General features: G+C 45.9%; 2 protein-coding genes across 2 annotated transcripts; one reads left to right on the top strand and one right to left on the bottom strand.

Moving 5' to 3' along the window:
- The first annotated feature begins 22 nt into the window (after positions 1-22).
- LOC130527755 (caspase-6-like) lies at positions 23-3,478 on the top strand. Its single transcript, XM_057036481.1, has 8 exons — positions 23-129; positions 390-431; positions 1,050-1,092; positions 1,184-1,333; positions 1,428-1,504; positions 1,585-1,760; positions 1,834-1,990; positions 2,636-3,478. Exons 1-8 carry the CDS (start codon positions 99-101, stop codon positions 2,869-2,871), a joined length of 912 nt encoding a protein of 303 aa, XP_056892461.1. The 5' UTR covers positions 23-98; the 3' UTR covers positions 2,872-3,478.
- A 96-nt stretch (positions 3,479-3,574) lies between these two features.
- On the bottom strand, positions 3,575-13,146 carry LOC130527753 (calcium uniporter protein, mitochondrial-like). The gene is made up of 8 exons (XM_057036479.1): positions 12,843-13,146; positions 5,932-6,001; positions 5,682-5,849; positions 5,075-5,179; positions 4,834-4,994; positions 4,559-4,762; positions 4,139-4,255; positions 3,575-3,839 (listed from the first exon to the last, which is right to left on the bottom strand). Exons 1-8 carry the CDS (start codon positions 12,948-12,950, stop codon positions 3,753-3,755), a joined length of 1,020 nt encoding a protein of 339 aa, XP_056892459.1. The 5' UTR covers positions 12,951-13,146; the 3' UTR covers positions 3,575-3,752.
- Between the last annotated feature and the right edge of the window lie 8,013 nt (positions 13,147-21,159).

Raw genomic sequence — 21,159 nt, 5'->3', positions numbered from 1 at the left:
CGGACCAATCACGTACGGGGGAGGAGCCATGTAGTCCTCGTAGGGACATGACAAACGAAGAAAAGTTCATTTGTTAGTGTCGTCGGGGCGATCTCAACATGTCAAACAAGACAGAAGACATTCCTGCAGGTAAGATCTTAAAACACACTAAAAGACTCTAATCCACATATGTGGGATCGTTTTGTGGAAAACAGACACACACACACACACAAACTCATTGCAAGTACTTTTTGTTTGCTGTTTTACTCTGTTTCATGTGCGATTTCCGTAAGACTTCCACGCCTTTACACCAATTCTGCGACAGATCTGGCGTTTTTCTTGTTGCACGTTTGCCTTTGGGCTTGTCCTGTTGGTTTTAAAATAACAGAATATCATTCTCACATTCACAGGAAGCGATGCTGAACTCGGCAAAACAGCAACAGACAGTTCAGGTGAGCCAGTTCAAAATCAAAAGGTTTGCGTTTTTGCGATTTAAACAGCAGATACTTTGAGAGTAAAAGCGAAAGAAAACTAGTTTTGTGTGGAATTAAATGTAATAAACGGATTAATGATTTCCAGTATATTGTTTTATGCACGTATTCGAGCTATAAATACGTTTTTTTTGTGAACACACCACCTAGATTTCATAGAGAATGTTTCAGATTATATGAGTTATTAGCCAGGTTCATCTCATAAATTTGCACCTGGTCAAAAGAATGTAAAGACACATTTTGGTGTATAAAACGCCACCTTCAGCACATAGTTTGACCTACTCGTGAGCAGGGTGGAGGTGTCTGTTCGTTCAGCAGCCTTTGCCATCTTTCTCCACCTGTCACCAAACTATTGAGGGCTGGAAGGTCTATAAGCTGCCTCAACAATGGCAGCTTGACCCCGAGCCGCCAGCGTCAGAGCCACTCTTGCACCTGTAGTTGTGCTGCTCAACAAAGGGGCGAAAGTCAGAAAAGCTCGGTCACCCTTTGCCTTTCTGGCAACGTGGTGGGAGTGAATCGGTTTTCCGGGATTATATCCCACATCTGCAGATGGTAAATTAATGTGTTGGATTTCTACAGCATGCACGGGGGATCTAAGTGAGACTGATGCCATCTCTGGAAGGTAAACTCCCTGAAATTCAACTCCCAATTCCGACCTGACTCGGTATTCCGACCAAATATTCAGCCATGTCTTCCCCCCCGAAATAAAATAGCATCGGTTTTCTGGATCCGGCAGAGGAGTACAAGATGGACAATAAACGACGAGGCCTCGCGCTCATCTTTAACCAGGAGCGCTTCTTTTGGCGCCTGGGGTTGAGGGAGAGACATGGAACCAATGCTGACAGCTTCAACTTGCAAAGACGGTATTTCATCATGTTGGAGTTTACAAGGGTACCACAATGCTTAGCTACTAGTATATTCTACTGTGTAACCTTGTGTGTCACATGTTCCTCCCAGGCTGAAGGAGTTAAACTTTGAGGTGAAGGTTTTTGACAACCACAAACAAGCAGAAGTCCTGGAAATAATCACCAGTGGTGAGCTCCGTCCTGGACAGACTGTAATGAGAGTAATAAGACGCTTCCAGTCCATTCTCACTATCATTTTGTCTCCCCAGCTGCCAAGGACGACCATTCAAACGTCGACTGCTTTCTGGTGGTCTTCCTGAGCCACGGAGAGAACAATCACATCTACACCTATGATGATAAGATCAACGTCCAGGACATCGCGTCTCTGTTCAAAGGGGATAAGTGCAAGAGCCTTGTGGGAAAGCCCAAGATTTTTATTTTACAGGTAAGCGGAGTTCCGCTCAAATCCACGTGCGCGTGTTGGAGCGTGTGTGATGCGCCTGTGTGTCCGTCGCCAGGCGTGCCGCGGAGACAAGCACGACGAGCCGGCGACGGCTGCCGCTTTTGACGACGTGGACAGCGAGTTGAAAAAAAACGAGGTGGAAGTGGACGCCAGCGCTGTTTACACCCTTCCTGCCGGGGCAGATTTCATCATGTGCTACTCAGTGGCTGAAGGTGAGATTGTTGTGGGTGGCCTGTGTGACCAAGGTAGATGGCATTACCTTGGTCAGCAGCTGTAGGCGGAGCGATGTCCCAAACTTTAGGGCAGAGGTCGGCAACCCAAAATGTTGGAAGAGCCATATTGGACCAAAAAAACAAGAAACAAATCTGTCTGGAGCCGCAAAAAATTAAAGCCTTATATAGGGCTTATAATAAAGGCAACACATGCTGTAAGTGTCTATATTAGCTGTATTAGCCTACTTTCCAAATGATAATAAGGCTACAAATACATAATGAGCATTCATGATTAAATGTTTATTTTCCCTGCAGCGCATCCTGGAGAGAATGAGGCACCATGTGACCGCTCTGCTGTGCGATGGAGCTTTAAGTTTAACTTCCATTATAATGAGATGTTGAAATTAAATATTTATTATACACATTTATACAGCATTGGAGAACTTTAAGAATGTTTGTCACGTTTTTCCTCCTGCAGAAATTATATTAAAACAATTTCCATTTTCATATTTTTGAAAAAGCTCCAGGGAGCCACTAGGGCGGCGCCAAAGAGCCGCATGTGGCTCCAGAGCCACGGGTTGCCGACAGCTGCTTTAGGGGATGAGTTGTCATTGATAAGTAACGCCCCTGTTTTCCGTTGTCAAGGTTACTACTCCCACCGGGAGATTGTGAACGGCTCCTGGTACATCCAGGATCTGTGTGAGCTCCTCCGCAAATATGGAGATTCTCTGGAATTCACAGAGCTGCTGACGCTGGTCAACAGGAAGGTGTCCATGAGGAGCGTCGGGTACTGCTCCGACCCAAACGCTATTGGGAAGAAACAGGTGCCCTGCTTCGCCTCCATGCTCACCAAAAAACTCTACTTCCGCCCAAAGAAGTAAGAGCAACGGTCCTCAGGTGTCTAGACATGTTTTAATGAGCATTTGACCACAGTAAATAACCGTTGATCCCTCATCATCATCAGTAAAATCAGTAACAATCAAAGGAATCACAAGCTTGCACTTTTTAAGGGATCAGAACTGCAGGACCCATGTGACCACGTCCTCTGTTGACCTGTTTTTAGTTCTTTTATCTGTTCCTGTGGTAAAACTCACCCAGGACGTTTCTGGAGGCTCAAGTCAATCGGGTGTTATGTAATGTTTTGTGAAAAATGTCCTCGAAACTCGGAGCATCTCATCGTTTTTACAGAAATTGTTTTTTTGCTAAATCAAAAAGGGAATCATGTTTGTGCTGCAATGAGCCTTTACAGCAGTGACACTAATGATGCGTATTTGCACCCAAAATGGCGACAAAGACCCGTGTGGGAGGAACCTCAGGGAAGCATTTTTGTCTTAAATCGTACTGTGGATTTGAAACACTTTTAGCTGTGTCACATGATCACCTCAGGAAAACGGCCCACCCCATCATTGTGTATGTATCAGGATCAAATCTGCTGTGTTCCTGATAAAGATCATGTTTTATATATTAAAAAAATCCTGTGTGTGAAAACATTTGAGTCATGTCTTTATTTACACAAGGTCAAAGTTAAAAACTGTCCTAGAAAGTGAACTAAAGTTAACTTTAGTGGCTTTAGGCAGCAGACGCTTCAGTTTCAGTTGTCTTTTTATTGTTTCCATGGACGTCAGCATCCCTATATGATACATACATTTATTATCATGGCTGTAAACAAAATTTGGGAAGTATGTGGATTCTGCGTAAAAACTCCTCAGTATCAGAATAAAGTGGTTAAAGTCTCTTTGCTCATAAACTGTGGTCTTGCCCGTTATTCATGGCTTGGCTTCAGCTGGATCTGATCCAGTGGAAGCTGAAGTCGAAGAGGATTTCTCAGTCGCTTTAGGTCCTCCTCCACCTGAAAATCACACAAACACATCCAATATTTACTCAGTCTTCCCAAAGGAGGTGAAAATGAGATGTCTGAATCCTGCTGAAACAACTCTGAAGTGTGTGTTAATAAAACTAAAATTGTTCCTCTGCTGTTCTCGTGTTGCTTTCAGCATAAGCATCTATCCCACCTGCAAACATTCAGTCCTGAGCGCTGAAATAAGTATCCTGTATATGCTTGTTGGAATCTTAATTAGGAGTCAGAGAAGCATGAAGCTGAGTGGTTGGAGCAACCGTGTGGAATTTGAAAAAGGAAAATCAGCCAACCTGAGCCAGTTCATCCTTCAGCTCATTATATTTTGCCACGTTGAAATTCTTCTTGGTGGCGGCCTTGTGAAAGTACTGCAGGAACTGTCGGTCTTTAGCGTCCGGGTAGATGTAATCCTGAGGGAAAGGGTGAAAAGAATTAAATGTAAAGAGAAAATACCGTGCTGTGGATATGATGCTCAACAACAATCTAAGATGTTCCACATATTGACACTAATTACGTTTTAATTCTTGTAAATTGAGAGGTGTTGGTCTGGAAATGACCCAGTATCTGAATGGTTAGGAGCGTTAGCTTAGCATAACATAAAGTTGATGTTTATAACTTATTCAATCTAGCAGCATCCAAATGATGATGAATTGTGAAATCTAAAGTGAAAGCAAAGATCGAGCATCAAAAGTGATGTTTTCTTCTGGACTTACCTGTTTGGTTAGGACATAATAGGAAAAGGCTCCCATGCTAGTGGCGTAGGTGATGAAGTAAGTGACGGGCTCCATGACATCCCATGAATAAACCCACCAGGTGAGCCAGGCCAGAGCCCCCCCCTGCACAGAGAGCAGCGCCAGGCCGACCCAGAGGGCCTTGGAGGAGTGGAACTCTGCTGTGTGAGACAGCTGCGCCTTCATCTGCACGGCAGGAAGAAAAGAAGTTTGGCTACGGTGAACACCTGTGCAGACGTTGAGACACGTTAGCCTACCTTCTCCAAAGGGGACAGCTGCTGTTTGAGGTTGTCCATTTTCTCCAGCAGCTGCCTCTCCTTCAGCAGGTGGTGTTCGGGCTGGTGGATGGCCGTGTGCAGCAGATGCACAATGTTCTTTACGTCCTCCAGTCCCACGGCATGTTCACTGGACACGCACGCTGTGACGGAGGAGACGACAAAACGAATGAGGAGGAGATCTACAAGGATGGGGCAGACGAAAGGATGGCTAGGTGTTCACCCTTCTCTGGAGATTTGACGTCATAGACTTTATCGTTGACGATGAGCTGAAAGTCCTTATCCAGCAGCGTGTCGATCAGCGTGGTGTTGGCTACACGCTGGCCATCTGTCAAGATAATGAAAGACAGTTTAATACTGCAAAAAAAAAAAAGTATGGCCGCGTTACAGAAGCTGAGAATTTATTACAAGCCGCAAGAAAGCGCTGACTTCATTCAGCAGCATGAACTGCTCTTGTAGCTGTAGATCTAAGGAACGATCACTGCAGGGAAAAACAGGATTTTCCAGTCAAGGGAATGCAAGTTCCACCCGAGTTGCATTACAGACAGACGAGCTGAGCTTGTTGTAACTGGTAGAATGAAGACGAGGCCTTTAGAATGGGACTGTATAGAACTTTTAAGAACTCTAGCACATTTTCAGATTTACCAGATATCTGTATTTTTTAATATTCCCGCGGAGATGCTTTAGTGCTTTAAAGCACCAAGAAAGAATTGGTGCTCGATGCGGGCATGCTGCTGCTCCTTGCCTTCCGACACCTGTTGAACAAGATCGCAGCAAAAGCGGTTTGAGCGATGTCGAGAATGTCATCGGTCCAGCGCGCCCAGACCCACCCTGAGAGAACACGGAGGCGGTCACCCCGGGGTCCTCTCTCTGCATGTCCGCAATCAGATCTCCTACGCTCATCAGCATTGGCTGAAGGAAGAACCAACATTTCTCCTTCCTGGAGGGCAACGGGACCTCCAGGACCAAACGGCCATATTTGTACTTCAAGGCTGCATCTGCAGTATAGGAGAAACAGTGTTACAATAAATGTTAAGCATGGCGTAAACCGATAGGACGTGTGTAGTGACTGTATCTTACCACTGGGGGTCGCAAGTGTGCTGCAGAAAAGTGCTTGACAACTTGCCAGTAGAGCTGGTCTCTGTTGAACCTGAAGTAGAACAAGGAGAGGCAGATGTTGTCTTTATTTGTAATAAAATGAGCATCCCACCCTTGGTAAACTGACAGTGACAGTACTGTATGTGTAGGGTTGAGTGTGCGAGTATGTGTGAATGTGTATGTGTATGTGTGAATGTGGATGTGTATGTGTGAATGAGTATGTGACATGTGCATATATGTGGGGGTGGGAGGGTCAGGTTTTCACCCTCTGTGAGGCTTTTCTTTGCTACTTAATGTATGAAAAGTGCCACACAAATAAAGACGGTTTTATTGATTGAAGCATCCTGGCAGAAGAATATCCAAACAGCCTTCGAGAGTCGCCCAGGAAGTTGCACTAACTGAGCATTTCCTGGAAATGTTAGGCACTATCAGGCCATCCAGAAATGTTTCCCGAGGTTAGGGAAATGAATGCTTCTCTTGTTAATGATTTGGCAGAAGGTCTCCTCATGAAAATGCTAAACTGCTGAAGAGAGCATCTTTCTGCCGTCCCTGTTCTGTTGCCAAGTTTGCACAAAAACTCATATTTCTACTTAATATTTCAAAGTCCCTGGTGGCGTGAAACAAAACAACCACTCGGTCGCTTCCTTCCCCCAATTTTAAATCACCGTTATGTTAATGATGAAGCTGGGAGCCATCCGTCTGTACTGAGGACGGTGGGGTCGAATCGCTTCCACAGCTGACTGATCTGAAGGTGGTTTGTATGCGACGTGCACGCTACGCACATAGCACGGCGCCATAAATCATCAGAAAGCGGCTACCGTGGCAGAAAGGCAGCCCGAGAAACGTGTCATGAATATCGGTGCGCAGGGCTGCTGGGTCAGTGTTACTGGGCCTGCGTTATTAAAGCGGACTGCGTTAGCACTTGGTTTGCCCTGCACGGGGACAAATCAGGTCTAATGTGGTGTGTAAGGACGCCCACCTTTAAATGATGTCTGTATATGTGAGAGAGCAGCGGAAAAATAAACCACCGGCACAAATGACTGCGTATGTAATTCATATGGTATTAAAACGACCTTTCCCGTCCTTTTAAATGAAACTAGACATGTGTATATTAACACCTAACACCCGTATTATTAATCTATATCATAACTACTTATTTCTCTGATGCGTAACCGTGTCCACAAAGAGAGACACACCCTCAAGAAAAATACTGCAACGACTGGGGAGAACCAGACCGTAAGTTGCAGACTGAACAGAAGCAGGGAGGAAGCGGGCCCCCGGCTCCTGTTCAGCCCCCAGACACGGAGCAGCCAGACCGCAGGATGGGTCCTGTCATCACACTCCTACAGACAACAGCAGCCGTATCAAAACAAAGCACTCCTCCCAATTAGCCAGCCAATCTACAGTCCAGCAGGCAGCAGCCGGCGCCGTTTATCTGCCGTCCTTCACACGTTCGGGGGGCGATTCGGGACTGCGGGGAAGCGACGCTCCACGCTCGCCGCTTTCCTTCTAATGCTCTTTCTCAGGATGATTCCGATCAGATGTGTTTACCCCTCGAGCTATGGTGTTTTTTTATTCGCACAATGCCGAAGGGAGAGAGCGTGCGAGGGAAAGGAGTAGGGAAGAATGCAGGCTCCGCTGCACATGCTGCGCAGCCTTATTTCATCGCCTTCTCTAGCAGCAAGTGGCTTCATTAGGAGTCCTGTCACAGCTGAACCATGGCCTGGTGCACCCGGAACTCCAGAGGGCTTCACCCCCACGCTCACTTCAAGGCTTCAGATATTAATAAACGAGATTAAAGTGATTTTATTCTGCACATTTATTTACCGTACTCGCAGACAGGAAGGAAAATGGAAGCGCGATAATGGACCTGAGGAGTGGGGTGAAAGATGAGGGCTGCCAAGGCGGGAATTGGAACCAGAAGGTTTGCATCGCCAGCACACACCGCCAGCACCGCGCCATGAAAATCACCCGCCTTCAGAGAGTTAATGACCCGGACAGGTATGAGCAGGAAATACAGGGAAGGGACAAATCCATTAGGGGTTGTGTCGGGCCCTCCAAGAGCACATTTATCCGCAGTGCAGGCCTAAAACGGGCATTTTCATGGAAATGAATGCGATCATTCTCTAGCCTTCAGATCTCTGAGATGATTCAGGAACGTGCGGTTCTGAGAAGCTCCATAAAAGCCAGTTTCAGCTAAGAAAAAAAATATATGAAGAAATTTATTTTGTGCATTTAATTGGAAAAACAAGCCTTCCAAGGTCCTGGAAGTACAATAATAACATACCGTATTTTCACGACTATAAGGCGCACCTAAAAGCCTAGAATTTTCTAAAAAATCTACGGTGCGCCTTTTAACCCGGAGCGCCTTTTGTATGGATTACGGTAATATTGGTTAATCGCGGCTACCGTAGTCAGTAGGCGTGGCCGAGGTAACAGCAGTAAATTCAGTCCCAAACCATTTCTGTCTGTAAAGACCCCAAAATGGCTCCTTGCAGGAGACGCACTTTTGACGCAGAGTTCAAACTGAAGACTATCAGTCACGCAGTTGAACACGGAAATAGAGCAGCGGCAAGAGAATTTAACGTGAACGAATCAATGGTGCGGAAGTGGAGGAAGCAACAAGACGACCTGCGCCAGGTAAAGAAGACTCAACGGAGCTTCCGAGGAAACAAAGCAAGAAGTGGATTAACAAAGGAACTCCAGCCGCTAAATATTGGTGTCAACGGGGCATTCAAAACTAGACTGCGAACTGCGTGGGAGCGGTAGATGACGAACGGCGAACACACGTTCACCAAGACGGGGAGACGGCGCCGAGCGTCATACGTCACTATCTGCCAGTGGATCGTAAATGCCTGGGCATCGACCGTGGTCCGAGCTTTCGGGAAGGCAGGGATTGTCACTGAAATGCCGGACAACACCAGCGACACCGACCCTGATGACGACTTTGACGAGACGGAGCCAGCCATGTTGGACACCGTATTCGCACAACTGTTCAATTCGGACACCGAAGAAGAAGAATTCGAGGGATTCCTGGATGAGGAATGAACTGATAAAGTGAGCTTTACGTGTTTCTTTTGTGTGTTTACAACTTAACAAGGCTGGTCATACTGTGAATATGGAAATTACCGTTTGAACAACGTTGTTATATTGCTATTGTTATATTGCTATTGCTATCGCTTTGCACTACTTCGAGAGTTCGAGTTACCGTATATTGTGTTTGCACTAACGTTTGATTTACCGCAACGGTACTACGTGATAAAAATGTTGCACTAAATCGAAGATTTATTAAACTCCACTATCCACTTGTGATAAAAATGTTGCACTGCCTGTTATAACTCGCTGTTATTAAACGAACTGTGTTACGCGAAAACACTACGTCACTCGGGAAAAATAATACAACAGCTGTTTATTCGTTTTGGGAGTGAATAGAGTTGTTAGAACGACGGTTTGTATTCTATTAATAAAGTTTGACTGACTTATCTGGCTGTTTTATTGACATTCCTTTTAGCGCAGCTCGATCTAGTGAACGCGTCATGAAACCACAGGCACTACGCAGTTTCTATGCTATGCGCCTTATAACACGGTGCGCCCTGTGTATGAAAATATTTCTAAAATAGGCTGTTAATTGAAGGTGCGCCCTATAATACGGCGCGCCTTATGGTTGTGAAAATACGGTATATTATTTTAAATAAAAAAAATACTGCAACGTGAAGTAGATTTTCTGGAACTGGCCAAGTGAGACCCATGCCGTCCGTCACCCTGATGGGTGCAGGGTTTTAACATGGAAAACGAGATTACGGAGAAACGAACAAAAAGAGAGATCACATTTAGTTCCAAAAGAGCGGCTTGCGCCTGAGGTCCTGCACACAGCTCCCAGGACGTGGAGACAAAACCCGACGCTGCTTTGGCGGAGCGGCGCCGTCAGTAAGAGCTGACGTCGGAGTTCAGCGTTCATACATCAAACCTCATTAAAAAATATGTGGCACCGTCTCCTGTTTCTGCATTAACTAATTAAAAGGCGACGGAAACGCTGACACCACGAGTGGTAGAAAACCAAAACTCCTCGACCACCAGGAATGGTGCAGTTCATTTGTGTCCACGATGTGTTGATAAAAGGAAGTTAGAAAAATGAGAGGAAAGCAGTTGTGCCAGCTAAAAGTGGAGCAGTTAGGACGATGATGAGGGTGCTTTCAGCATCTTAACAGTATTGAGAGTGTAATTACGGTGGCTGTTAATAAACCTATTGATCTCTGCCCACGCAGGGTCGAGCAGAGGCTGCGGCCGACCCGATCGTTCAGGAACGTGCGGTCGTTCATGAGCAAGCGCCCATGAACAGAAAGAATCTGGGGTTGGACGTCTGCTAAAGTTACAAAAAAGGTCAGATTTAGGGGAGAAGTACGATAAAATACCATGAATGATGGTTTGTAAGGCCATAAGACCCAATCACAGAACAATACATGTAACAAAGGTGATGGAATTCTTCTGAAAATGTGTTTTCCTGCTGCGTGGATCCATTTCACCCAGTAACTGAATTCATCTCTGAAATTTGTCTCATAGAGGCAGATATGCAAACTAGTTCTCCCCCAGTAAAGCAGTCGTCCTGCACTGACTCCAGTTATTTTGCATTTGTCGGGGAAATGCTTCTTTGTGGGTTTCTGCAGCCCGTCTTGATTTAATCACAGAAAGCCAGAGTGAGATGAATGATGATAGCGTTCCAATTGCTGAGGACAATAAACACCCGCTCTCCCTGTAGATTATCCATATTGATCAAACAAAGTGATCTAGGCAGCATGCTCCTGTCATTCCACCCCCTCATTTCTACCAAACAGCTGCGTGGAGAATTGGGGAGAGACGTGAGGCAGAGAAAGAGACAGGAATCTGCAGGATTGTGTTTTAGGGCGACACACCCAGATTATGTTTGTCTCACGAGTAAATGCAGTCGTCCACAGTGATGATTCAGGCTGTGGAATTTTCCACACTGAAGCAATGAGGATCCGAGCAAAAGAGGCGTGAAGGAGGGGCATGCCCGGCTCCGGCGCTGAGGAAATGGGGTTGCCACCTCTGATGAAATGAAGCCTCTTCTATCTTACAGAATATTGCTACTGCCAGGCTAAATAATAATAAAGAGCAGCTCATGGAGTCAGCTGTCACACGAAACAGCCATTTTCACCAGCAGAATTGTGCTTGTTTCAGCAGCCCGTGGCACATCGCCGGACTTATTGTCTTATATTTCTATGCCTAAATTACAAACAGGACGTGAGTAAAGTGCCATAACAGCAGCGGGCTCCAGTATGTCGGGGAAAACCTGCTGGTGTTTTATATTTAACGTGGCGCAGCACCATGTTGCACATCGTTTGTCTTGTCGAGCGAGCTGAGCAACACGGCTACACCTCATAGGGAGCAGTTGGGGCAGTTAGTCTGACACGAAAAACGCTGCAATCCACTTATCTTTGGTATGAAACGCACAATGGTTCCGCCTTGTGTAAGAGAGTATTGATTATTCTCACTGAAATGGCTGCAAATCCATCAAAAGTTCCTCCTGGTGCTTCAGTGAGCGCCATCACTTTAAGTCCTGCTCGGCGTTCCAGTATTGACTAAAGCAGAAGAACGACCTGAAAGCACTCCCCCGCAGTGACATTGAAGCCAAACTCCATAAAACTCCAACGCTGAAATCTGATTGAATTGATAAATTTCCCCCAGGAGCAAATTTGTGCTTAAGAAGCTACAAAAGAAGAGTGTCATTAGTGGTTTCCTGCACGGTCAGTCGATAATGGCTCATTTGTACAATGCATTAAATCAAAATGACAATGAAATGCTACTACCACTGACCCCTGGCAGGTACACACAGCTCCAGCTGATGCTAGATCTAAACGGATTTCCTTTAATTGGTTTTTTTCCTCTGCTGTTAAATAATTAGTGCATCTGCCACGTGATTTGGATTCCCGCCAGTGTGTAATGGCTTCCTAATCGAGATCCATGAAAAAGGGGAGAGTAGTTCCTATGATGTTGACCCACTGTCAAACATAGAAACACAACACAACATGCTGAATCGGAATGAAAACACCTCTGTAGCATCTCGAGGACTGTGGTGAATCGCAATGTTGTAAAAATAATTCACCCAAAAATGTGATCCCCCCTTGGCTATACCAGCTTAGAGTTGAGCGCTTAAAAGTAAAACAGCAAAATAAGGGATGAGTAAAGTCGGCGTGTCATGCTTGTCATTTTGTATTGAGCTTGATGGTGACCGCCAGAGATTTGAAGCATCCAGCATCCCCTCAAGATTTAGCTGACCTCTGCAGGTTCTTGTCAAGGATGGCCGATGCAAGATTTCATTTTTAAAAAGGCCTGTCACGGGTACCTCTGGCTCATACGGAAGGCAGCGCACAAAGCAGTGTGGTTTCCTGCAACATTTACTCTGCAACGCACTCACATCTCAGTGCAATACATGTGTGCAGAGATACAGCACACATGCACGAGAGGAAGCAAAAGACTTCTTTAAAAACACATCACAGGCTGTAAGATAGAGAAGAGTGACTATCAGCACAAACCTCATAGAGGGAACCATAGTGTTTGATGATGCGTTCAGGGACACCTTTGAGTCAGTCCGACATTTCAAGCATATAAACTCTGCAGAGCTACTAAAGGTACTGCTTTTCAATTATCTAAAAGAAAACAATCGGTTTAAATGTGGCTTTCGACAAGTAGGTCTGAAGAAATAGTGCACAGGCATTCAAAATATTCAAAGTTAAAACAAACTGCTAGGGTTTTGCGTCCAAAATAGAAATTAGCTTATCGACAAAGCATCAAGACAGAGCTACTCGACTTAGGTAGCAACTGCGAGAAATCCGCAACGAATAATGTAAGACAGATTAATTAAATGTTACATTTACCTGGTGAAGCAGCGGAACCGGACGAATAGTTTTGTGACTGCGGTAAAGAGGGCGAATACTTCCAAAAAGTCTCGTCGTAACTTTACCAACCAGCCGCACTGAAGCCATCGTCTCTTCTGTCGGTTACGGCGGTCAGCGCCGCTGTTGGGGCATTACAGACGGGGTACAGACACTTTTTTCGCGTCGTGAGAGGTTCCGGTTCTGAAAAAGCGGTTGTTTTGTGGAAACGACAACAGATTCGGCGGCGGGCGTGGGACAGACAGAGAGGGAGGGAGGGAGAGAGGGAGGGACGGCGGATGAAGGCATGCCCAGCCCTGCCCCTTCCCCTTCCCCTGCTCCTGCCCCTGATCCTGATCCTGCCCCTGATCCTGATCCTGCCCCTGCTCCTGCTCCTGCCCCTGCCTGCCTTCCTGCCTGCGCCGCATTCCATTTCTTCCGTGGGTCTGCGCTTCCTTTTTGTTCTCGGCACGAGCCCCCGCACTGTTCTCTCATTAACCCTCCGATATGGAACAAGAACACGTGGAAGTTTGGTTCCTACTCAGCCATAACTTGGTGAAACCGCCACGAACATTGGCTTTTATTTGTGTGTTTCGTTTTCTCCCGTTTATTTCTTCCTCTATCTCTCTCTCTTTTTGGGGCCTGAATGTGTTGAACTAGATGCTGAGCCCAGTCAGCCTTAAACTCTTAAAGGTTCGCCTGAATCCCTCATGTAAACACTGTTGTAGCAGATGCGCATACAGGTTTGTAATTGTATTGTTTAGTGTATTTTGTCTAAAGGCTAACACAGTGACCTACACTGTACACCCTTAGTTTTCTTTGTTGTTTTTGCTTGGCCCTCTTACCAGGTTATCATTTTAAATGAGAAGCTGTTCTCAACTCATTTTACCCGGTAAAATAAAGGTCAAATCGTTTTTATTTGGTGAGGCTAGAAGCATGATTGCATGTGAATCTCCCTTCATAGGTGTGGGAAGGGTGCCTGCTGACTGCAACACATGGATAGGAACTGATAAAAACTAGGCTCAAAAGAACTGCTGCATATAAATATCCAGTCTGTTTTGCCAGGGCTTCATTTGCTGTTTATTATTTGCTGTCTTCAGTTCTGTATCCAGTAAGTAAAAACCTGCTCCATTGGGTTGAGATAAAGTGACTGACTTGGCCATGGCAGAATATTTCATTTATCTGCCTTCAGAAACTCTTGGCTTGCTTTTACAGTAACATTTGGCTCATTACTTCAGGCCTATTTTCTGTATTATAGGTGGATCCATCATGCTCCTTCTGTCTGGAGACACATCACGAAAAAGTCTTTCCATTGTCATATGGGCATTACACTTTTTTAACTTGTTTTTAACATTAGGGTAACTGAGCCCTGTTCTGTTTTTAGTGTGACTAACAGCTGAGATTTCTGTTCTTAGTAGCTTTATAGATCATAAAAGATTCATAGCCACAGCTTTACTTGTTCCTGGTTTCAGGTGTTCCTTCAAAAGTTTTACACATATATCTTTTATATAATGCTGGGTCAGGGATTGTTCTATAGGCTGCAGGGGTGTGGAGTACCACAGATGCACACAGGGTAAACTGGAAGCAAGCCTGAGGATTGTGTTCTAGTCTAAATAATACATCACTTCATTCTGGATCCCCAATTCTGAGTTTTAAACCAATCCCAACAATGGCAACAGTAATGGAAGCTGCAGAATAATCAATCACCCACACGCCTCTGGCGTTGTTTTCCTTTGGGGTTGTTTGTCACTGTGGAAAGGACACCCTCAAGCTTTTAAAAATGCCTTTAGAATAAAAATCACTTCAAATGAACAAAACAAACAAACTTAATATCGACTATTTGTTTCCCCATCTGCTCTCCTTTTTCATACTTGGTTTGTGGGCTCCAGCCCGTTCAGAGAAACACAACAAAATGCCTACGATTTAATTATTCTTCACCAACTCATTACATTTGCCATCTGTTTGGCTGTAAATGTTTGACTCCACTTTTTACTTATTGAGTCAAAATGGATACCAGTTGTTCATGGATTCCGTTGGTCTGCATTGCAGGTTCCTTACCGACATTCAACTGGGATGAGAAAGGAACCTGCTCACGGACCTGCATCCTGGGACAGGGAGACAAACAGCATCTTCAAGTTGATAAACTGGTGAGTTTTGGAAATTATGTGGTGGATTCTTGTAGATAAATGCTGCCACCTTGTGGATTTAATGTGACACTACAGACGCTACACTTGTAAACCAGTAAAAAGCCTCTCTGACTGGACTTTCCCCAAAATAGGAATGTAGATCTTTATCAAGTATTAGCAACAATTTGAACAGGCTGATTACACCACGCATTGGGGTGGTTAAATCTAATAGCTGGTAAAGCTACAGTTCCTAAATGATCATGAAGAGAAATTAATTAGAAAAAAAAAGAAATCACAAGTTTCCTGCAGCCGTGTCACGGACAGAGACGCGCACAACCTTGGACAAAAGCTTTTCTTCGGGTATCCACTGGCCGAATCTCAAAAGCTTCTGTAGGAAAAACAAAGATATAAACGTGGGCAAGTCAAATCTATTAAAATCAATTAAAGAACTTAGAGAAGAAAATCCTCACGCCTAAATGTGGGTGTGTGTAACTCGAAATTTTAATGATCATAATTACCGGTATTCGTCCAACTGCCTGTTTAAACAATGAATGCGCATGCAGGTATGTGTGTGTATGTAGCAGAAGAAAGAGGAGAGCCGTCAGAAGCAGAGGCACTGGCTGCTGTTTGAAGTGCGGGGGAGCGCAGGGCTGAGGTAATTGTGTCTGACGGGCGGTGATAATGATGAGGCGCAGATCAGATCAGACCCTCTGTCTCCAACCCCCCCCCCCCCCGCTGCTCGCCTTCACTTTCCCCTTCTTTGCTAATTGACCCTTGCCCGTGTCCCCCGAGCCTTTTTGTTATTATTTATTAATAATTCATCACTAAATAATTCACAGCCTTGAACCTGCAGCGTTAATTGATGCTGAGGTGGGGCTGCCAGTGCAGGTAGGTGTTTGGAGAGAAGAATTGGGAGGGGGTGTCAACATAGAGCCGATGGGAATTGGGTCCGTCCCTAGTTGTAAAGGGAAAATAAACAACAAAACAAGTTGTCTCTTGTCAATAGGAATGCGTCAGGTGACTGCTGTGCATGTGTTTTCTTCTATATGTTGCATAGTGAGGCCCAGCAGATGCATTTTTGCCTGCAAAATAAGGATATTTTTACTTTAATGTCTGTTTTCCCAACGCTAATGATATCACATAGTTGTTGATTCCGAGCTTCAAAAACCAAGGCGTGATAATGAGAACATTTTCAGAAAAATCCGCGTTGAGCGTACTTTAAAACTACATTTCAAAACACAGATATAGGAAATAGCAACGAGCTGAAGATGCTGAAGCTCCAGTGCAAAGTATGGCGGAAAAAAATGGGCTTTCCAGTATTTGTGTCCGTAAATTTAAAGCAACAATCAGGAAAACCACAGCAGACAAAACATGGCATTTTGTCATCTTTTAACATATAGACTGTGTGTGTATATAATCCTTGATTTTATGCTGTAAAGCCTTAATCGGTCTCCATCTTTAGCCTGACGATCTGAGAGTGTCCAGTAGGGGTCAGCAGCAGACCAGCACAGACGTCTCCAGCATATTTGTTGAGCTCCAGTAAATTTTGAATTGCCTGCTTTGTTTATGTTAAATTATTCATGCAACCTTTCATTAACACTCTAAACAAATACAAATTGCACATCATGGAGGGAACCGTTGCAGTCACTGTGTGCCAAGGCGTGTTTTCCAAAGAAAACGCCTGCTTGCTGCTTTGTAAACCTGCTCGCTGTATATTATTGCAGTGAGTCACACACTCTTTCTGAACCCCCCCCCTTTCTCTTTCTACTTACTGAATACTTTGTAAGTGGCCAGAATACATTGGCGGCATTCCTGTCACCCATGGGTGAAGACGACGTCACGCCAAATTCCTCGTTTAGCTGAAGACAATTGCAAAGTTTGAAATGTGGACCACTTCACAGCAAGTCAGAAAAGCCTCTTCCTCCTCTTTCTCCCACTCGGTCTTCATCAGAACCCAAACACCAGCGCTGTGTCAGGTCGCCTGGGTGATGCTCATCTTCAGAGCATTGCCTCGTTGCTGAATCTCTTTTAAGCAGAGTAACACATCAGGAGGTGGGGGGGGGGGGGGGGGGGAGTAAAGAAATCAAAGCTGGGTGTGAACCAGCCTTTTAAAAGTTTAGATTTTATTTGTTGGGGGAATTTGGGGGAACGAGTTTGCGGTTTGAAGAAAGGAAGAAGAAAAAAAAATCAGTAGTTTGTGTTTCTTTTGGGAACGGTTCATCTGAAGCTGTGGACACGGTCCGTACAAGTCTCCCGCTTCCACGGAGCACACAGGCTGTCTTTCATGCCGCGGCGGTTTGGGACCAGAGAGGAAGGGCCGGCAGAGAGGGATCTGTCTCGCTGAGCTCAGAGCGCACGCTGCATGTATTTTTGTAGACATCACCGTAGACTTCCCTTAATCTAAGAGTACATCAAAGCATCCTCCGCTCCTCTTCAGCGAAATCCTTCTCTGGTCCTTATTACCAAAGTGCTCATAAAAGCCTTAGGGGAGTCGGAAAGAAGGGAGGGAGGGGAGGTTTGTGTGTGTGTGTGTGTGTGGGGGGGGGGGGGGCATAGAGGGGAAAAAATACACAAACAAAAAACAAACATGTTTGCTTTTATCTTTCAAATAACTATTTATGCGAGTACAAATGAGCTCTCGGAGAGGGGACCGTGTTGGATGATGGTGGCTGAAGGTGCAGAGACTCCTGCTGAGGAAGAGAACAAAAGGGCGACGCCGAGCAGATGGAAGTGTTTCTGTGACATTTGCCAGGATGTCATCATCGCTGGTTTGGCTAAAGCTGCAGGTTTTTAGGGTGGGGGGGGGGGGGGGGGCAAAAAATGAGCTGGGGAAGAGTGAAGAGTGGGGAAGATGTTTTCTGATTCAAGAAAAGTGCCAGCGAACACGGGTTTAACAAATGGCGTGCACCAGGCGGGTTTGATGTCCTTTTGATGGCTCTGATGTGAGCATGGAAGTGATGGGACTGCTTGTGTACTCCAGCGGGGCCGCGAGGCCGCAGAGTAAACAGGCTCTCCGTGGCGCGGGGCGCCTTTCCGTCAGGATAGAGAGCCTAACCCCGTGGAGATCCCAGAGAGTTCTGAAGCCAGAGATGGTGAATAATAGAACAAAGTCAGGAGGAGTCTTCAGAGAGGTTCCAGGGCTCTTCACCATCCCTCCATGGCCGGGATAAGAGGTGTGCAACAGAGAGCTCCCTGGTAGCTGCTTCCTTAACTCTGGAAACTTGCTTCACATTCATTTGTTGTTGAATAAAGTCTCCCAAAACTGGGGGGAAATGTAATTAGAACCCGGCACAATGACAGCCACATGTAATGACATTCATATGACAGCCTCCTAATCCTGTGGGATCTCTCTTTTTTTTTCTTTTGACTTATAAAAAATTCACCACTGCCACCCCCCGTCTCTTCTGTGCGTCTGCAGCGCCGAGAACTGACGCGCGGTAAATGGAGGAATATTCAAAGGCAGGCCGGGGCCGCCCGTCTCCCACAGGGGTCCTCTTTTTACCCCCTCGCCACTGCCGAGAAATCAAAACTCCGCGGACGTCACACGGGCCGATTGAAGTCGGGCGTCTGCTCCGGAGCGGGCGCTCTCCCAATGATGGCAGGCTTCATTAGAGCTGTCAGTCAGGCCCTGGCGATGGGGCAGAGCCGCAGGGCACCCTCGGGGCCCAATCAGCGCCGGGGTCCCCAGGAAAGGGCCATCAAACAGCCCTATAAGACGACGCCGTCACCTCGCGTCCACGGGCTCCACGCTCATGCCCCCATTGATCACGATTAATAGCGCAGCTCCACATTTGCAGCTCTGTGTTTTTGAACTCTGAAGCAAAGCCGCAGTCTTGTATTTTTAATCACCGACTTCCCATCGGCGCGGCTATGGAAATGGGCACCACGGCAGTCTGCACGGGGCGATCTCATCGAAAGCGTAATGATAAGGAATCAAAGTTCTCTCGCGAGCACCGGCCAGTGGGAAACAGGAGCCAGCTGTTATTTCTGCATCATTGCGGGGCTGCCTCTCCCTGCGCGTTGCAATTACAATGAGTCACGTGACGCGCTTGAAACAACAAATGAGCCTGGCGGGCCGCTTCTCGGTCCAACAATCTGAAATCCTGGAACAATAAGATATCCACGAAATCGCGGCGCACCATTCAAATGCAGGAGCAAACAAACCCCAGAGAAAACAAAGCGACCATCTTTGAAGAGCGCGGCGCTCCGACGGCCGTAGTTCCCTTCAACAATATACAGAAGGCAATATTCTCAGCACCAGTGTGTTATTCAGAGCGCTCCTCCAAATATTTGGAGAGAAGGAGGGGAGATGAAACACGGGTGGAACAATGGGACTTTGGCTCTGTTATGGCGTCCGTGCACCTCGCCCCGCCAGCCCTTTGTAGTGTGTGCCGTGTCATGTCCATGTCCCCAGTCGGTCCCCCCTCGCTTGTTGAGTCCAGGTGGGGTCTCGGTGACCCCCCTCCCCCTATTCCCCATCCCATATCTGCCTATCTGACACACACCTGCTCTCTCTCCCTCTGCCCCTCTCTCTCTCAGACACGCACACACACACGCACACACTCGGAACTTTTTGTTTCCAGGCGGTCCACGTGCAGACTCGAGAGACAGGAAGGGTTGTTGCGTCGCTGGACTTTTAAAGTATTTTCAAAATTATTTGTGAAAACCTCCGTCTGGGATCGGATAGAAGTCTGAATTTGTCCAAACCATTGACTATGCCATAAAATTAAGGCTCATAACATAGTAGAGAAAAATTCAGTTTGATCTGCTCCCTTTAATTTATGTACAGATGATAAGGTATTCTGAGGATTAAAAGAGAGAGAGAGAGAGAGAGAAGTATAAAAATATGGCTGTAGTCACCACATTATCTATGCATAGTAATTGAATCATATATTATTGATTACAAACAAGAACAAGACTGCTACTGACAAGCACTGCTGATAGATGAATAAGGATAAAGGATGTTGCTAATTTATTCCGGCTCTCTTCTATTGGAAATTGGTAAAATATTCTCTCTGGACTGCAGCAAGTCCTGAAAGTTGGGCAAAAAGTTTCCCTCATTTCTCGCTATTCTTTTTTTTTTTTAAGGAAATGCCAATAAAAGGCCCAAAAGCATCTGATTCGAATGTGGGAAGACATTAAATTGTCACCCAAAGACATGAGATCAAGTCTTCAGCACACGCCAGTCACTTAAAGTGCAATTCCCAAAGTGGCCACTTGGTGATGCTGAGTTATGTGAGGAACAAAAGTTTGTCTGGAACAACGAGATTTTAAATTAATTCATGATTTCTGTTTGAGATATTTGGCTTTGGGCGCAGTGCTGTTGCTTCTGTTTTCAGTAAAAGGTGATTATTAGCACGTAAGAGACATTTTATCCAGTAATCAAAGGCAAAAAAGGAGGTCTGACCTATATTCAATCTGTATTAGCTCCAAAGCAGCACGCGCGCGCACACACACACACACACACACCACACACACACACACACACACACACACACACACACACACCACACACACACACACACACACACACACACACACACACACACACACACAATTCTGATTTTGTTTTATTATGAGACATCCCTTTCTGTATGGGGGTTGAGGGGGTGTCCATGGTCACCGTGTAGAAGCTGTGTCTGATGGAGGTAATCCTCGGTGATCTGCCCTAATCTGTCACAGATACGCAGCTGAAGTGTAGAAAAGCTGTTGGAAGAGTGCAAAGAGGGGGAAATGGGAATCAGAAGGTGGGGGGGGGCTGGATTATGGCGGTACGTCTGCATTAACTCACTGGCCTTATCTCTTAAACGCTCTGCAAAAACAGCTTTGGCGTGTACAAGGGAATGGTGCAGTGTACCAGCTCATCTGTGTGTGTGTGTGTGTGTGTGTGTGTGTGTGTGTGTGTGTGTGTCATGGGTGCTGAGCTTATTTTATGGCAGCCATACAGGCCTGATACATAAGCGTATATATTTTTATAATATGGCTGCAGAGTTCTTATTCGGAGCCTCTTTAGCTCCTGAGACGCATCGTTCTCACACTGAACCCTCTCTTTCTCCCTCTCTGGCCGGACCACTTTAGCTTCCCAGAATACTCTTACTGACTCGCCGTCCGATTGTCCTCCCGTCTGAGATCTGTGCGCTTGCGACATATTTCTTTCCTGCCGAAACCACGGGCAATTATGGTTTACACGGTTA

Source organism: Takifugu flavidus, chromosome 6 (assembly GCF_003711565.1).
Source record: "Takifugu flavidus isolate HTHZ2018 chromosome 6, ASM371156v2, whole genome shotgun sequence".
Classification (NCBI taxonomy): Eukaryota; Metazoa; Chordata; class Actinopteri; order Tetraodontiformes; family Tetraodontidae; genus Takifugu; species Takifugu flavidus.
The sequence above is the reverse complement of the archived record's forward strand: the minus strand, read 5'-3'. Positions and strand labels throughout refer to the sequence as shown.